Source organism: Solanum dulcamara, chromosome 7 (genome assembly GCF_947179165.1).
Source record: "Solanum dulcamara chromosome 7, daSolDulc1.2, whole genome shotgun sequence".
Taxonomy (NCBI): Eukaryota; Viridiplantae; Streptophyta; class Magnoliopsida; order Solanales; family Solanaceae; genus Solanum; species Solanum dulcamara.
Genome location: NC_077243.1, coordinates 53,130,046 through 53,148,424, shown reverse-complemented (window position 1 = coordinate 53,148,424; position 18,379 = coordinate 53,130,046). Strand labels below are relative to the sequence as shown.

General features: G+C 37.9%; 1 protein-coding gene across 5 annotated transcripts; it reads left to right on the top strand.

The window, feature by feature from the left end:
• The first annotated feature begins 4,500 nt into the window (after positions 1-4,500).
• LOC129894398 (translation factor GUF1 homolog, mitochondrial) lies at positions 4,501-18,065 on the top strand. 5 transcript variants are annotated; one of them, XM_055970076.1, is made up of 12 exons: positions 4,501-4,916; positions 12,928-13,657; positions 14,125-14,281; positions 14,366-14,420; positions 14,709-14,776; positions 14,872-14,976; positions 15,108-15,179; positions 15,511-15,624; positions 15,872-16,012; positions 16,093-16,152; positions 16,737-16,942; positions 17,742-18,065. In XM_055970076.1, the coding sequence occupies exons 1-11, from the start codon at positions 4,602-4,604 to the stop codon at positions 16,900-16,902; spliced, it is 1,983 nt and encodes a 660-aa protein (XP_055826051.1). In that variant the 5' UTR covers positions 4,501-4,601; the 3' UTR covers positions 16,903-16,942; positions 17,742-18,065. The 5 variants fall into 5 exon arrangements, with proteins under 5 accessions (XP_055826051.1, XP_055826049.1, XP_055826050.1 ...); XM_055970074.1 differs by lacking the exon at positions 17,742-18,065 and adding an exon at positions 17,229-17,711; XM_055970075.1 differs by lacking the exon at positions 17,742-18,065 and adding an exon at positions 17,213-17,711.
• Positions 18,066-18,379: the final 314 nt, after the last annotated feature.

Sequence of the window (18,379 nt, the reverse complement as noted above, 5' to 3'; positions counted from 1 at the left end):
CGGTATAGGGCCCCGTCGTACCCTTAACCAATATGTACAAATGTACAACAGAAAAATTAGTACCAAAATAGGGCTCCGGACAAAGGAGCACTGCCAACCAACATGGTGGATGTCCTAAGCGAGCGGATTAGCAAACCGAGCGTCTGTACCTGCGGGCATGTAACGCAGCCTCTAAAGAAAGAGTGTCAGTACGGATAATGTATCGAGTATGTAAAGCATGGACTATAATAAGTAAAGCCATTACCAGAATAGAAGGTGCAAAAATGAGCAAAATATCCAGAATATCAAAATGCTTTTCATAACCACAGATAATGTATGCAGAAAAACATATGCCATATCCGGCCCCATTATGGGACTCGGTGAACAAATCGTGGTTGCCGCCCCGTCACTGGCGCCACAGCACATCATAACTCTAGAGTAGGGAATATCTCCATAACAGATCATATTATATCAGAAGGTCATATCATATCATATCATATCATATCATATGTGTACATGGCACATCATAACTCCACAAAACCCATGTACAGGTCGTACCTGCCTCCTCATGTCGGGGCATGACGAACAATGCAGAGAAGTGCGCACGATAACAAAACCTGACTCGGGCTCGGTGAAGGAAGTATTAAGGCATCCACGAGTGGAGTAGTGAGAAACTAAATGCACTATAAATCATGTTTGAGACTCGATAGAGTTAACAAAATGAGCTATTATTCAAAAATCAAGACAAGAGTCGTATCAAGTACCTTTTGAATATCACTATGAGTTATATCAAAATAGAACTTTTGGAATCATTTACACGTATCTAGGCACGATAAAATATCCTTTGGAACATTAAGAAGTTGGCCATCCTAGCGGCTCTACGAATAGGAACTTCCTTGGAATCATATAAAAGTCATATACTTGTTTCACAAAAACCATGCCAGAAAGGAAGATTAGCTTTATATACTTATGTCAAAACATGCCAAGAGAAAAAAATAAGCTTTACATACTTATGCCAAAGATATGCCAAAAAAAAAACGGTTAGCTTTATATACTTATGCCAAAGACATGCCAAAAGAAGGAACGATTAGCTTTACATACCTCTTACGAATTACTCCTAATACTTTCGCCTCATCGTCTCTTGAACCTATTTAACATGAAAGTAATACTATGGTTAATGGCCTTTCACTTTCCAATTCCAACTCTACAACTAAGTCTCCATAGAGGTCATTTCCTTAAAGCTTGAGTTGAACACAACTTTTTATCGTCAGATCGATGGTCAGCCAGAGCGGACTATTCAGGTGCTTGAGGACATGCTCCGATCTTGTGTCATAAACCTTGGTGGTCATTGAGATCAATCTCTTCCTCTTGTGGAGTTTACATTTAACAACAGTTACCATTTCAGCATTCAGATAGCGCCATTTGAGGCCTGGTGTGGGAGGAAGTGTGGATTTTATGTGGGCTGGGTTGATTCTTTTAGGACTTGGCCTTGTGGTACCGATTTGTTGAGAGATGCCATGGATAGGGAGAAGTTGATTCAGCAATGCCTTGTGACTGCCAGAGTAGGCAAGAGAGTCATGCAGAGAGGTGTGTTCGTGATGCGTCATTTGCTATTTGTGAGCGAGTGTTGCCCAAAGTGTCACCCACTAAGGGTATGATGAGGTTTAGGAAGAAAGAGAAGTTCAGTCCAAGGTTTATTGACACTTTTAAACTTTTGGAGAAGTATGGGGAGGTAGCATATAGATTGGCTTTGCCTCTGAATCCTTTAGCTGTTCATCCTGTGTTTTATATATCGATGCTTAAGCGGTATCGGCATGATGATTCTCATGTGATTCAATGAGACTCTGTTATTTTGGCTCATGACTTTTCATTTGAGGAGGAGCCTGTTGCTATCTTGGATAGACAGTTGAGATCAAAGCATATGGATTCAGTGAAGGTGCATTGGAGTCATCGGCTTGTCGAGGAGGCTACATGAGAGGTGGAGTCCGACATGTATCGTAGATACCCTCAGTTTTTTGCCCCTACAAGTACTTTACTTTACTTTATGTTTGAGGACGAATGTGTGTTTTGGTGGTGGATGATGTAATGACCTTGAGGGTCATTTTTGAAAATTTTTGAGAAATTATCATTTTACCCCTCTCGTTAGTACCCTCAAATGTTATTTGATCAGTTTGTGCAATTGAATGTGTCAAAATCTTAATGGTTTGTGAATTGGGCAAGTTTCTGGATTTTAAGGAGTTAAATTGCTAAAAAATGATTTTTGGTATCAACCGGAGCTCTAAGTCTCGAAATGGGATTTCGTCAGTTTCATCAGCTCCAAAATGTGAAAATTGGTCTAAGAGTGTCTTCGTTTTCAAATTTGGAGTTGTATTGTGAAATTGAGGTCTCAAATTGGAAAATTTAATTTTAAATGAGCTAAGTTTGACTTTGGTCAATAAATTGAGTTCGGAGACTCATATTAGATTTATGATTATTCCAATGGCTTCGGGGGTGATTTTAACGCTAGAAATGACTTCATTGTAATTTTTAGAGGTTCCGGGGATAGTTTGGGTATTTCAAGTGCCAAAACTTGTTTAGTTCCGATTTATTGGATTTCGGGTCAAGGAGACCTCGAATTGGAATTTTGATGAATCCATTGAGTCCGGAACGTCGAATTTAGTAGGATTGCAAATAAGATTTGTGTATACGGGATTCCGAACGAATCTCGAGGGTCCGATCAGAGAATATGAGTTTCAGAATTGGTTTTTGGTGCAGGTGATTTAACTCATCACGATCGCGAGAGTGGGCTCCACGATCATGATGGGTCTTCTTGTCTAGTACTCTTCGCAACCGCGAGAGTTAGTGACTCATGATCGCGAAGGATTATTTGATGCCAAAACTGTGTTAATTTGTGAAAAACCCCATTTCCTCCATTGTTGAGTCTTTGGAGCTTGGAGAGGCGATTTGAGAAGAGGTTTTCGAGAAAAATTGTTGTCTAAGGGAATTTTGACCTAAAACCTTCATTTTTCATTAATTATATGGTGATTTCAACTCCTAATTTTTAGTTTCAAACCCCAAATTTCTTATTTTCTTCCCTAACTCGAATTTAAGGAAAATGATGATTTCTAACTCATTTTGTACTATATTTTTATGAGTTTTTCAATCATGAGTTCCTTATTACTAGTAGAACGTGATTTTTTAATAAAATTTCAGATTTTACCCTTTTCGAAATTAATTAATTTTTGGACCATTTTACCCCTAGTTTCAAAACCTATCAATATCAGGGTCATTGGACTCCTTGTGATGTGTATGTTTCATTCTTGATAGTAGGTTGTCAATTCAGGCATTGAATTCGAGGGTTGATCATCCAGTAGAAGTGTTCGAGTGTAGGTTCGACAATTGAGGTAAGTTTGACTATCTTTTCTTAGGGCTGAGTTGGGTAATTAGTCAATTCTATCTTGTGGATTTTGGGATGGGGTCGTAGTGGAGTTTGAGACGGTTAATTTACTTTGAGATGCCCGTGTGAGGGCTTATTTGTGTTGTGTAGTCCGTGTGGGAGCCTTATTGCTATCTTATCTACTTTGAGAATATGTGATTCTTGATAGTGGGTTGTAAATTCTATATTTATAACTATCCCTTCCATGGAATAGTCAACAAAATTGTTGTTACTGTCCCATTCGCCGTTATAACGAATCATAACAAGTAATGTTTTAATCGTTCTCTTGACTTTTGAAAATCGATCTTGCGATGATATACTGAATTTTTGGTTAGAAACTTTTGGGAAACTGAAAAGCTATTTTGATTAATAAATATTGGAAGATTTTGAGGTTTTTCAACCCACGTCTCTTAATGACGGTTGAATACACGTTTGATAAAAATTAACCTATATATTTTCGGTTCTTTTACTGTTTGGCTATTAGTTGCCAATTACTTATCTGTTCATATGGGACTTCTATTAGTCTGTTTGGATTGACTTATTTTTAAGTAGCTTATAAGTTAAAAAAAGTAAGTGCATGCCAACTTTTTTTTTTGACTTATAAGCTGTTTTCAACTTATAAACTGCTTAAAATAAGTTCATCCAAATAAACCTAACTATTTATTGAGGCTTATTTTAAGCACAAAATGACTTTAAATTAGCCAGGCAAACACTGAAAAAAAGTTTAAAAGAGCTTATAAGCCAATCCAAACATCCTCTATTTCATTTTCTCAACGACCCCTTATTTATTAAGAACCCATTTGGATGGGCTTAAAAAAAGTAACTTTTATGTATAAAGTGCTTTTAGAACTTTAAAGTGCTGAAAGTTATTTTTATAAATAAGCAGTTGAGTGTTTGGATAAAAGTGCTTAAATGAGGAAACTTATGTGAATTTTAGGATTAAAAGAATAAAATGGGTAGTTTGGAAATTTAGTTAAAATATAAGGGATATAAAAGTAATTCATTAAGAACTTTCTGACTTAAAGTTAACATTAGACAAACACGTCCAAAAGCTGAAAAGGGCTCCAATCCAAACGGGCTCTAACTTGATCCACTTTCGGATCAACCCGCCCTCCACGCCCACACCGCATTTTGGCAATTTTGAAACGCAAAAGCCCTAATGTAAAAACATCGCCTTTCTGGTTCTCCAAACATTAATCCTGGGAAAATGAGTAGTTTCAAGAGAGCTTCAAGAGCTCTCACATCCAAATTATATGCAATTTATACTTGCAATTCTCATCGTCGACCCTCTTTATCTCATTTTCTTTATAGTCAAAATGCTTCATTTTGCTCTCGTCCTCGCCAAAACAATAAAGAAGGATCAAATATAGATTTGAATCAGTACCCTTCTGATAACATTCGAAACTTTTCAATTATTGCCCATGTTGATCATGGAAAATCAACATTAGCTGACAGACTTCTGGAACTTACTGGAACCATTAGAAAAGGACATGGTCAGCCTCAGTACTTAGATAAATTGCAGGTAAATTCCCACTTTAGTGCTTCATTCATGTTATAAAGTAATGTTTAAAATGGTCCATAAGTTTGAGTTTACTCTATTTTATTTTATTTTTGAAATGGAGCCACCCCTGTTTCTTCAAAATATTTACTCCAATATATGTAAAGTTTGAATAGCACTCAAGTGGTTGAGAGCCATGTAGTCTGAGGTTCAAATTCTAGCAGAGCCAAAAGAACACATTTCTCATCTGTTCTAAGCTTGGTGGACATAGTTACCTTGTATCTATAGTTGGTGGGAGGTGACACATATTCCATGAGTTTAATCAAGGTGCGCAAAGCTGGCCCAGATACCACAAGTCATAGAAAAAAAAATATGTAAAGTTTGAATAGGCATGGAGGTTAAGAAAGTAGTGAAGACACATCATAATATGCTATAACATTTGTATAACTATAATATAAGATTTTGCTAACATGCCGTCTGAAATATTTTCATAACATATGTGTGATTATAAAAGATAAAAAGAGATGTTTAAGCTAAATTGTAACTAAATTTAGAAAAAAGTCATTCTTTTTGGAATGAGACTAAAAAGGAAATATTGGCACATAAACTGGAATACTCTTCCTTGTGAAAAATTTATGTTTCTAGCTCGAAGTCAAGGCATTTGGAGGTTACTTATTCAAGTTAACTTAATTATGTCTTCAACACACCCTTACATGGGCTAGCGTAATACTTTTTCATGGTCACACATGAAGATTCTTTTTTTCATGGGTAGAAATGTGTGACCATCTCATATAAAACTTAAGTTACTACAAAGAGTACACTTATATTACTGAATTATGTCTTCAACATTATTTTTTTAATAGTGAGAAAAAAAGAACCTTGCTTTTATCAAAATATTTGGGTTGAATAGATTCTTTTAGACTTTTGGTTCGCTTTGTTATTTTTAGTGTATTTATAAATTTTTCATTTCCCAATGGGAAATTGTGAGTTAGCTGTTGTAATGCGTTTGCAATTGCTTTTTAGCTTTAGGTGAATGTGAACCTTTACATACATATTTGGCTTGGAATGAAGGAAGTACTATTTTGGTATGAGGTTTATGACAATTTCACACCCTTATAAAAAACAAACAAAGGAATTAGTAAAATCTATACTCTTAGGAGTTTGTTATTGTATTCTTTAGGAGCGGACACAGGGTTAGAGGAAGGAGATAAGTTCGGTTAAGAGGCTATGCACATCATGGATTTATGCCTATTTTTCCTACTCTCCGGTTATCAAATGAAATTCCAGATCACATCTTTATGAGAGAGAACTAGACGTGAAGTGTGACACAGCAGTGATAATCATCTTGTTTTTTTTATCCTTCTAAATAATGAATACAGTTGAGACAGATGTTCACACCCTAGGAGAGTGATGCTGATCTGAAGTGATAACTATCTTTCTGTTTGTTCGAATTGGTGGCTTTGAACAAGAATATAATTGTCTGTTCAACTATTCGAGGATGGAACTAGAAGAGAAATTGTGTTTGGTATGAGGTGGACTTTGACAGATCTATTTGCAGGAGGTTTTAAATGAAAGTTAGTGAAAGAAAATGAGTATCTTTTTAAAAGCTGAAAGGTGGGAAACCCTTGCTTTTGTTGGTTTGTAGTGAATCTTTTTATTTTTAGTGGCCCCACATTTTAGACCTAAAATCACATGGGAGGAAGTGTCTCAAAAGACGTCCAAATGCTTGGTAGCAATAAATATGACAAAATGGAAGAAAAAGATTCATATAGGAGATAGCCACTATTTGAGAATAGGTTTTAGACTCGTATGAAACTTTTATTATTGTTGTTATTATCAGTATCATTATTATGTGTGTGTGTGTATATATATATAAAATATATTAATGTATTTTCAGTTATATTTTATTTATTATGATGATGATATGATATGAGCTTAAATGAAGAAATGAGGATTCATATCCCAACTCTTTTGGGACTGAGGCATAGTTGTTGTAGTGGTTCACTAATTGTTTCGAGATTAGCTAGTTAAAACTTCACCGTCCTTATATTCATAAACTGATAGTCTTTTGCTTTTCTGCACTCGCAAATGTTTTACTAGCTGCTTATGGAAGTGCAGAGGTCAACTTTGCCTTCCAAGATTCTTTTTTTGCAAGGTAAATAAATATCACTAGAATATTGCCAAAGCCTGTATACAAAAGGTATACCAAAAAGTAAAAAACCCTACAAAAGAGTTGGTTTTCTATGAATGCCACCCTACTTCTATACAAAAAGGAACCTCAGGAGTGCACCAAAAAGAAATAAGGGAGGCGCTATTCCGTAAATGCATCAAATTCATCCCTACACCTTCAAAAGCTCTTCGTTTTTCTCTCTCTCCAAACAACCACACAAGTGCAAGTAGGGCAGCGCTCCAAGTAATGTGTCTTCTTCTCCTCCTGTAACGCCAACTGGACATTAACCCTTTCATAATGCCTTGCATCAAGAGATTCCAAATCAACTCAAAATTTCCCATTGTAATCTCAAAGCATCTCGGCAATGTAAAAGGAGATGATCTGCATCTTCACCTGATTCCTTATGCATAAGCACCAACTAACATTAGTAGCCTTCCTCTTTATCAAGTTCTTGGCCGTCGAAGTCACTCCCCTTGCTGCTACCAGGTGAAAAAATACACATTTCTTGACACCTTAGTGATCTATACAAAAAAAAAAAAGGTCTTGGAAACAACCTAATAAGCTTTTCATAAGAAGGCTTGACAAAGAAATACCCCTTCTTTCCCACAAACCGATCAAACTTTAGAACTTAGTCATCTCCCAATCTTGGAAATTCATTCTAAACCTCAAGTCCCAAAAAACTTCTCCATCTTTTTCTGGTTGAAACTAGTAAAGCTGTCCTCTTCAACATACATGAGCCACATCCAAAAAGAGAAACAAGACAAACAACTTATAGAATCTACAATTTGACCTATATCCTCTATACAAAGTTGTTTACATAAAAAAAGTAAAGATACAATACAATTCTATTTTACTTTGTGAATAGAATTGGACCTATCTTCAAAACATATTCCATTTCTTTCTCTCCACGTTGTCTTACCATATGCATGATGGTATTAATCTCTACCACCTCTTTTGTCTTTTGCTTCCTCTCCTCCTAATTCAACAACTTAGGAGATCAGATGTGTGCTCTGGCATGATCTAGCTGGTGTTAGTTATGTTGAGGAAAAGATCCAACAGTTGTGCTGTAAAAGCATTTTGCAAAGTAGATTCATTTTCATCTTAGACCTTCTTAAGTCTATTGGAAAGCATCTGAGGAATTATCTTATGGATGCTTCCCACCAGGCTAATAGGTCTATAATCCTTAATGCTCATTGCGTCCTCCCTTTTTGGAATAATGGCAGAAAGTGTATTAAGACTTTTTTCAAGGTCTCCCTTTTCCTAGAACTCCTTAATAGGCTCCATCACCTCAATTTTGACTGTATTCTAACACTATTGGGAGAAAGCCAAAGTGGAACTATTCGGTGACGGAGCCTAATTTCATTCACAACTCTCCACCGCTTCCCTCACCTCCTCTTCCCCAATTAGCCTTTCAAGCCATTGTTGCTTTTTATCACCTATTTGACTAAACCCTTCCCCCTCTAGTGTTGACCTACAATCTACTTTCTCAATGAATAAACACTCAAAGAACCTAACAGTTGCGCCTCTACTCCTGCTTCATTCATATGCACTTCCCCATAAACCTCTACTAAAATTCCTCCTGCTATCCTGAGAAAGAACTTTGTATTGAATTCCCTTTGTCTGACCACAACGCTTCGATATGTGTCTCGAACTAGTTTCTTGGGCTATCGCTAAATAAACTAACTCTCTCTTCAAAACTTCTAACCTCTGCCTCTCCGCCAACTTCCCCCCTTCGATATGTGTCTCAAACTAGTTTCTTAGGCTATTGCTAAATAAACTCTCTCTCTCTTCAAAACCTCGGATGAGTTGACACGGTCTATTCCGGAGGAGGTCCTATGGTGTATGTGTCACGACCCAATTTCTCAAATCATGATGGCACCTTCTATCAACCAGCTAGTAGGTAAGCCTAACCCACAGTCCGAAACCATCGGCAATGGACCATCACAAGCGGAAGGAAAAGAACCGAGTAATAATAATAACAATGATAAGGAAAGAATAATAATTAATAATACAAAAAGATGACCCCAAGACCTGGTATCAGTCGGTAGTTGAGCCACTAGACCAAATAAGGAAGTACAAGGTTTATACATATACAATAATAGTAATAATAATACAGACTGGCTCCGAATACCAAATAAAGACTAGTCCAAGCTAAAGTAGAAGGAGATAGGCAACTTTGAATGCCAAGAGCTCACCCAAGTCTCCAAAATCCAAGAGCTGCTCCGCACGATATCCGGGTCAGTAGTGAAAATCCGCACTATGATCTGTATGGTGCGTAAGTGTAGTATGAGTACCAACAAGTGGCACTCAGTAGACATCGACCGACTGAGCTTCAAAGATAAAGCAAGTATAAAGAACATGTAAGCAAGGAGTATATATCACAAGTAATTAACAAGAATAATATGGAAACCTACAATAAGAAACATCAAATATAAGAAAGAGAGAGAAAATAGGAAACAAGCAAGGACGTACTTGGTGGCGCCAGCCCAAGACCTAAACACGACGACACACTACAAAAGGGGAAACAACTAACAGAAGTAAACACAGATATCACAAAACGGTCCAAAGGACCATATCAACTAAATCCCTACACAAAAGTTAGATAAATAAGAACAAGGCAGTAATTACCTTCAAACAAGAGACCACCCTTTATACCGCCACAAGTTCGCAAATATTAAGACAATACCTCCCGAGCACCTATGTGCCCAGAAAGTTCACTCACAAATAGGTAAACCCGTACGACATCCCATACTACCGACAGGTACAAACAACTATGCTGGTGATAGGCAATGCATATATGAATGAGAGTCATACAATAAAACCAGTAGTACCATCAGAGCCAAGTGCCTCATACCAAGATATATACACTTACTTCCAGTCCCGGCCAGGAAGTAGGACCCATGTGCCTCTTTGGGATTGCCGGGGGAGGGGGGGTGGGAGCTCGAGAATGCCCCTATATACCTGTCTGGTCCCGATTTAGGTCTTATATCAATCTGTATCCGATCATAAAATCCGCTTCATCGTGATGACCGGAGATAAATAGTCAAATCATTATAAAAAAGGGTTGGAAATCTCTATGACCAGGCCCGTGTCATAAAATAAGCGCATCCTCGATGCCTCGAATCAACATTATAAAATGAGCGCATCCTCGATGCCTCAAATCAATATCATAAAAATGAGCGCATCCTTGATGCCTTCCGTCCACTGAAAATACTAGTAATACAGGTAGTATGACCCCCATTTTCGAAAATCAGTATAAAATAGTTTGGGTTACCACCGAACTTTCTCCAATAAATGCCAAGAACCAATGCATGCACTGGGGTCGACTACATTTGTGAGAAAACAATGATCCAATGCAATGCATGCCATCACCAGCATCCAAACAACACGCACAATCACATACAATAATGACTCCACAAGCACCTTACACTCTAGAGCATGAAAACAGGGCTAACAAAGACAACCGACCTCCAATCAAGGCCTAAAGCCCAACTCTATTCCTTTAATTCAATCACAAGGCCTAAAAGGGAACTCAACCCTAACTGGGTAACAAGGAAGAGGGAATGAGGAAACAGGTGCTTAGCTAGTCAATTAGTACCTCTAGATCCAATTGGGAATACAACCTTGAGATTTCGACCACAGCTAGCCCCACCAAATGGCAACAAAAAACATAGAGAATTCTAGCTCTAAATCCAAAAATGGGATCCAACAATAGTTTTCAAGCCTAACCGAGTGAAAATCTCTTCACCAAGGCTTCAAAATAGGTGCTACAATAGAGAAGGAAATAGCGAAGGAAACTAAGTCTAAGAGACTCCCGCCAACAATGGCTACATCAGTAAGAGTCCATTTGGATTGGCTTATAAGTTATTTATAAGTTGTTTTCAGCATTTTTGAGTGTTTGACCAGGCGACCGAACTGTCAATTCCAGCAAGTCATAAATGACTTGGGGTCGCTACAGGAAAACTCAAAATGTTGAAAATATCTGAGAAAGGCTAAAATGACTTTGAGGGTCATTACAATATGCTATTTGCGGACGACATAGTTTTGATTGATAAGACTCGGGACAGAGTTAATGATAGGTTGGAGGTTTTGAGACAAACGCTGGAGTTCAAAGGGTTAAGATTGAGCAAGACCAAAACAAAATACTTGGAGTGCAAATTTAGTGGTGCGATGGATGAAGAGGGCACGAAAGTGAGGCTTGCCATTCAACCTATCCCCAAGACATAAAGTTTTAAATACCTTGGATCCATCATCCAGAGTAGTGGGGACATCGATGATGATGTCACGCATCGCATTGGGGCAGCGTGGATGAAATGGAGGCTTGCCTCTAGAGTCTTGTGTGATAAGAAAATACCACCTAATATAGAGTGGAGTGCTGGCAAGTAAAGAACTCTCATGTTCAGAAGATGCATGTTGAAGAAATGAGGATGCTGAGATGGATGTGTGGACACTCTAAGTGTGATAAGATTAGGAATGAGGTTATTCTGGAGAAGGTGGGAGTGACATCTGTGGCAGACAAGATGAGAGAAGCGAGATTGAGATGGTTTGGACATGTGTAGACGAGGGATGTCGACGCCCCAGTTAAGAGGTGCGAGTGGTTGGAGTTGGGGGTTATGCGGAGGGGTAGGGGTAGACCGAAAAAGTATTGGATAGAGGTGATTAGAAAAGATTTGGCGCTACTTCATATCATCGAGGACATGACCTTAGATAAAAAAGAGTGGAGGTCGCGGATTAGGGTAGTAGGTTAGTTGGGATAGAATAGTGTCTTGCCGAGTGTCAATTTAGGGGGGTCGTAGGTCTAGGCGTGCCTTTATAGTTGTGTTGTTATTGCCTTTGATTATCACATTACTTTGCTGTTGTTATTGTTCTTGTCTTGTAAAATTTGCCTCACTTATTTTGCCATTATGCTATATATATTATTTTTCTCTCTTACTTGGGATTGTGACTTTTGAGCCGAGGGTCTTTCGGAAACAACCTCTTTATCTCTTACCTTCCCTAGACCCCACTTGTGGGATTTCACTGGGTATGTTGTTGTTGTCTCTTCAAAACCTCTAACCTCTGCCTCTCCACCAATATGCCCCCTTCCCCCACCCTCTCTAACTCCCAAACCTCATTTACAATATCCTTCATTTTCACCTTTACCCTTCCAAAATCTTATTCCACACCCTATATTTTTTTTCACTTTTAATTTTTTTGCAAGTCTGCAAGATGGAGTTCCAACTTCAAAACCACTTCATAGCTATTCCACCAATCGTTCACTCTGTCACCAACGTCCGTTGCGTGCAACCACATGTTCTCAAATCTGAAAGATTATCTGATGCTTGTGCGTCTTCTACCCTCCAACATGGTAGGTAAGTGATCTGGTGTCAATTTGGAGGACGCCTGTATGACATTTGGAGTCAACTCCTCACTAGTGGTAGACACCAAGAACCTGTCAACTCTTGATCTAAGATGTAGAACCCTCTGACCTGGCCCAAGTGAAACTAGCACCTATCAAAGGAAGATCAATAAGAAAATGATTATCAATATACTCTGAGAACTCCTCCATTGCCCTGAACACCACCTGACAACCCACTCTTTCTTCAAGGAATCTAATAGTATTATAGTCTCCACCTAACACTCACAGAATGTTCCAATCCCCCAAAGCCACCGTCATCTAATCGCAAAAAACCGCTTTAGACCCCTCCCTTGCAGGACAATACACACCCTCAAAACCCCACTAGAACTGAGCAGCTAACTTAATCTGTACTGTTTGTCATTTGCCATTATTAGAGAACTAAGTACCTGTGCCCTTTGTTCATATATGTGCAATAACTCATGATACTGTTTGGTATATTTATGTGAAAAATCTGTAATTTGTCTTAGGTAGAGAGGGAACGGGGAATAACCGTTAAAGCCCAAACAGTAACTATGTTCCATCGCCACAAGTTCCTTGGCAGTGACACAGATTTTTTGTTAAACCTTATTGACACACCTGGGCATGTGGATTTCAGCTATGAAGTATCCAGATCTTTGGCAGCTTGTCAAGGTGCTCTTTTGGTTGTAGATGCAGCCCAAGGTGTGCAGGCACAGACTGTTGCTAATTTTTACCTCGCGTTTGAATCAAACCTGGCCATAATTCCTGTCATAAACAAAATTGATCAGCCCACTGCTGATCCAGATCGGGTTAAAGCACAGCTCAAATCCATGTTTGACCTTGATCCTAGCGATGTGCTATTGACATCAGCAAAAACTGGTCTAGGTCTAGAGCAGGTTCTTCCTGCTGCGATAGAGAGAATTCCTGCACCCCCTGGTAAAAACACTTCACCTTTGCGAATGCTTTTGCTGGATTCATATTATGATGAGTACAAAGGAGTTATCTGCCATGTGGCTATTGTTGATGGTGCTCTGCACAAGGGTGACAAGATTTGCTCTGCTGCGACTGGCCAAAGTTATGAAGTTTCCGATGTTGGTATCATGCACCCAGAACTTGTGCCGACAGGAATCCTTTTAACAGGTCAAGTTGGATACATAGTCAGCGGAATGCGTTCAACAAAAGAGGCCCGTGTTGGAGATACTCTACATCATACCCGAACAGTTATACAGCCCCTTCCAGGTATCTTTGCTGTGTCTATGCCATAGATTTTAGAAGAAAATTGGAATATTTAGAAAAGCTCAGCAACTTGCTTATTTGTGGGCTGTGGATAATATATCTTTCATAGTCGAGATGTCCATGTTATTTATGATGTCTCGGAGTTCTTTTGCCCCACCGACCTCCCCTTGCATCCCCAAGAAAAATTGAAAGAATGAAGCTTATGGTGGATCTTCCAAATGAGCTAAGAAAATGCCTCACAATAGATTTTGGTTGATGTTCCACAAACAAAAGCAAAAGATGCATTATGTTAAAGCTTATGATTGGACAATACATCCTATCAACAATTTTAGCTTCATACCCTGAAAGGTTTAGCTATGCCCATTGTCATCTTTGCCTCTAAAAGATTTCATTATGCGAAGGGTTGTCTTTTTCTATTCTTGTTAGCAAATCTTGTCTCATCACAATATTTTCCTTGGTGATACATGAAGGTTTCAAGCCAGCAAAACATATGGTCTTTTCTGGCCTATATCCAGCTGATGGATCTGATTTTGAGGCACTTAACCATGCCATAGAGAGATTGACGTGTAATGATGCCAGTGTCTCTGTAACTAAAGAAAGCAGCACAGCTCTAGGTCTGGGTTTCAGGTATGGATAAATCGTAATTCTTAAGACATAATAGTTTAACTTCATTTCGTGTTCTTAATTTAGTCTCTTAACCCCTTCTAACAGATGTGGTTTCTTGGGCTTACTTCACATGGATGTTTTTCATCAGCGACTTGAGCAGGCATGTTCATTAAGTCATTTTAAATGTATCTGCCTCAATTAAAACCTAGATTGATGAATATCAGACAAGGAAGACAGCCTATCTCTTGCATAAGCAAGTACTGGTCCAGATGCTGGTCTTTCATGTTGGAACCTTTCTCTCTCTCTCTCTCTCTCTTGCACGCGTACTTACACAAGAAGAATGAAGTCTTGATTCATCCCTCTTCTGGTTTCTATACCTGTTTGGAACAAATGAAGATAGAACTGTATTTTACTTCAGAAGTTGCTTATTTAGTGTAATGGCTGACAGGAACATGGAGCACATGTCATTTCCACTGTTCCTACAGTGCCATATATCTTTGAGTACTCAGATGGAAGGTATGGTTGCCTGCTTTCTTTAACCTTTTTAAACGCTCTTCACCAACCTTACCGATCTGCTTCTGTTTCCTCCTTTTCTTGTTCTATCCTTGTAGCAAGTTACAGGTTCAGAATCCTGCTGCTTTGCCTTCAAACCCCAAAAATCGACTTATTGCCTGCTGGGAACCTACTGTGATAGCTACTATTATAATCCCTAGTGAGTAAGCTCCCATGAACTTAACATTTTTCATTATTTTTCTCAGCAATATGTGGCAGTTTCTTGATCTCTCTTCTTGGGATTGTTTGGTGTTAAAGATGTATATTTTTACTCACATCATACTTCTGCTTAAAGGTATGTGGGGTCTGTTATCACTTTATGTGCTGAGCGTCGCGGGGAGCAATTGGAGTACTCATTCATTGATAGGTAACTGTTCTTCTTACTCTGATTTGATGACTGCTCATGAAAGATGTGGCACACAGAGTTACATGAAAGCTATTACATTTTTTTTTATTTTTTTTGGTTTTTAACTTTATTCTTTTCTTTTCAATCATTTAATTGTTAGTGAAACTAGTGGGTGATTACAGCCTTCTAATATCTTGCCAAATATCTTCTAGAAAGACACTTCATATAGCAAAGCATGCTTGATTTGCAATTGATTTTTTTTTAACTTTCATGAGGAATTTCTTTTCGTCTTTTCTCAAATTCTTATTAACTTCAAGATTGATGGTATACAAGTCTTTTCCATCTTGCGCAGCCAACGGGCTTTCATGAAGTATCGCATGCCTCTGAGGGAAATTGTTGTGGACTTCTACAATGAATTGAAAAGTCTTACATCAGGATATGCTTCGTTTGATTATGAGGATTCGGAGTAAGTTCCCTCCTCTCCTCTTCTTCCTCTGTTTCTCTCAGGAACATACAAACACAACTCGGAAATTTATCGATTATATATACATATGAAGGACTCACCTGAGCATCTATCCGCACATAAAATTTTAATTCATTCAGCAAAAACATTTTCCAAAAACAATTTTTTCTAGTTGCAAGTGCTTCTGATCCAATTTTGGTTCTTCCTCTTTTCCTTTCATCCTCTTTTTTTTTTTTTGGTTTTTGGATAGATATCAGGCTTCGGATTTGGTGAAGCTGGATATTCTCCTTAATGGCCAACCAGTTGATGCCATGGCAACCATTGTCCACAAATCAAAAGCTCCACGTGTTGGCCGCGAGCTTGTGGAGAAGCTTAAAAAGTTTATAGACAGGTTTACTTATTCACCACCCTATTATCTGTTTCATTTTGTTTTATTGCTACGTCCAGTTCCTAATACAGATAGTTGAGCAGGCAGATGTTCGAAATTATCATACAAGCTGCTATTGGATCTAAGGTCATCGCCAGGGAGACGTAAGTTTAATTTCTCCATCGATATCATACATCTGGCAGACTAGTACATTATCCTGTGAATATAGTTATCCCTGTTTCAGCTTTTTTCTATAACACGTCTGTTATTATGCAAAACTGTGGTGATTATTTATGGTTTCCTCCCCATAATGAGTGGCCACCATTGATGTAAAAACATGCTGTTGAACAGCTGTTTTTGGCTGACTGTTTACTAGATTAGGGATTTAACTGGCTATCTTATTCCACCTTGTTCCCTGTCTCAACTTTTTCTTTTCCTTTAGGGTCTGCAAGCAACACTTTTTTTGGTAGTAGACAACTTCCTTTTAAAATATTTAGTTTTTTTTAAGTGTAGGAGGGAAAAGAAAGTTAGTAGGGAGAGGGAAATTTTGGAATAGATGTTTGTGTCTGGTTTTGTATTTTGCAAGAGGAGAAATGGGGTGGTTCACCTGATGTTGTTTCTTCTATATGCCATGTATACATTTTTAGAGTTTTAAAACTTCTCGGGCTTAAAGTTTCATAGATGAACTGTTGTAATTTGCTGTTTGATTTATATATATATATATATATATATATATATCTTGTTTCAGGCTTTCTGCTATGAGAAAAAATGTTCTGGCAAAGTGTTATGGTGGTGACGTTACAAGAAAGAGGAAGTTGTTGGAGAAACAGAAAGAAGGGAAGAAGCGAATGAAGCGAGTGGGATCCGTCGACATACCCCAAGAGGCATTCCACGAGTTACTCAAGGTCTCATGAAGACTATCTTAAATGCCTACAAGATTTCTAGGTACAAAAGGTAAATGAAGGAATTCCTCTGTTTCTTCCTAGTTAATAAGGGTATTGTTTTGCCCTTTTAGGGGCAGGTTCTTGATAATTGAATTTTGATAGAAGTTTTAGCAGACAGGAGAGACGATGGTGAATAGAAAATGGGAACACTAGATTGACGAGAAAATTGTATCACATGATTTAAACTCCCCGTCTAATGAAAAAATAGTTAGTAGTAGTAATTAGTGTTACTCAGTACCATTTTAGCTCGGTTAACACAACTATTTGTTCCTTGCATGAGATGTCGTCATATACAGTGATGGATACCCACCCACACAGCAGACGTTGTACATTCACTAAGTTCCATTGCACAAGCTACCTTTGTTAGATGAGTGGATGAAAAAGTTCAAAGGGCATGGCTATAAAACCCCAAGTTCATTCTCATTTTATCCCTGGAGATGTATAAATGTTTTGTTGTGGTCAAAGGTGACCCCTTTTTTCGTGTGCTGGAGATGGGATAATTTAGCCCATTGAATAACCTTTTTTGATGAACATTATTGTTGGAAGAAGGATCGAATTAGGTCTCTATTGGTCCATCGTAGAACATCCATCTCAGCTGCATACTGTGTAATATTTGAATTCAGAATATACCAAGTGCCGTGGCAGACAAATTTTTCTTGCTAGAATTGACAGGGACATGACATTTCCTTAGATTATTTGTTTTGTCCACTCGTTAGATGGTGGCATAATTGAGGCTTTAATAATGTAGTTGATTGAATTTGGAACTTGATTACAGAAAACTTGATTGTTAACGTTGTTTGTCGTCACAGGTTTAACAACTTTGGTGGAAATTGGTAATGGCGTTGATTCCTCATTTCCTCTCTATATTCTATTTCTACAATGTCATATGCACCTGCAAATAATTAGAGGAGAAGCTAGGATTTGAAGTTTATGGGTTCAAAACTTTAGTCCATTTGAATTATTGGTTTTAAATTAATAATTTATATATATTCAACAGATTTTTAGAGACAAATATAGAATTTTGACCAAAGTTTCTAAATTCGGTTGAATCCATAATCTGTATACTAGCTCTGCTCTGCAACTGACACTCTTCTTGTGTGTCTGTTCAAGCTAACCCAACTTCTTTTCCAGTATTTTAATCCCTATTATCTTGGAGTTTTATTGTATTTAGCGATGGCAAAGTAAGTCCATATTTTGATAATCCGTTCAATTCGTTCATATTTTAATGGGTCGGGTGAGTAATTTTTTAGATGGGTAAAATATGGGTAGTTTCGTGGGCATCGAAAAGGAAGAGTTACCCATAGAAATATGAGTATTCATGGGTAAAATATGGATAAACTAGAGGCTAGCTAAATGGGTTAAACTTTCAACTTTTATTCATTCAAAATTCATGATATAACAAAATATGTTGTAACTTCTCTTTCTTTTAATGTTCTTTGTTAAAACT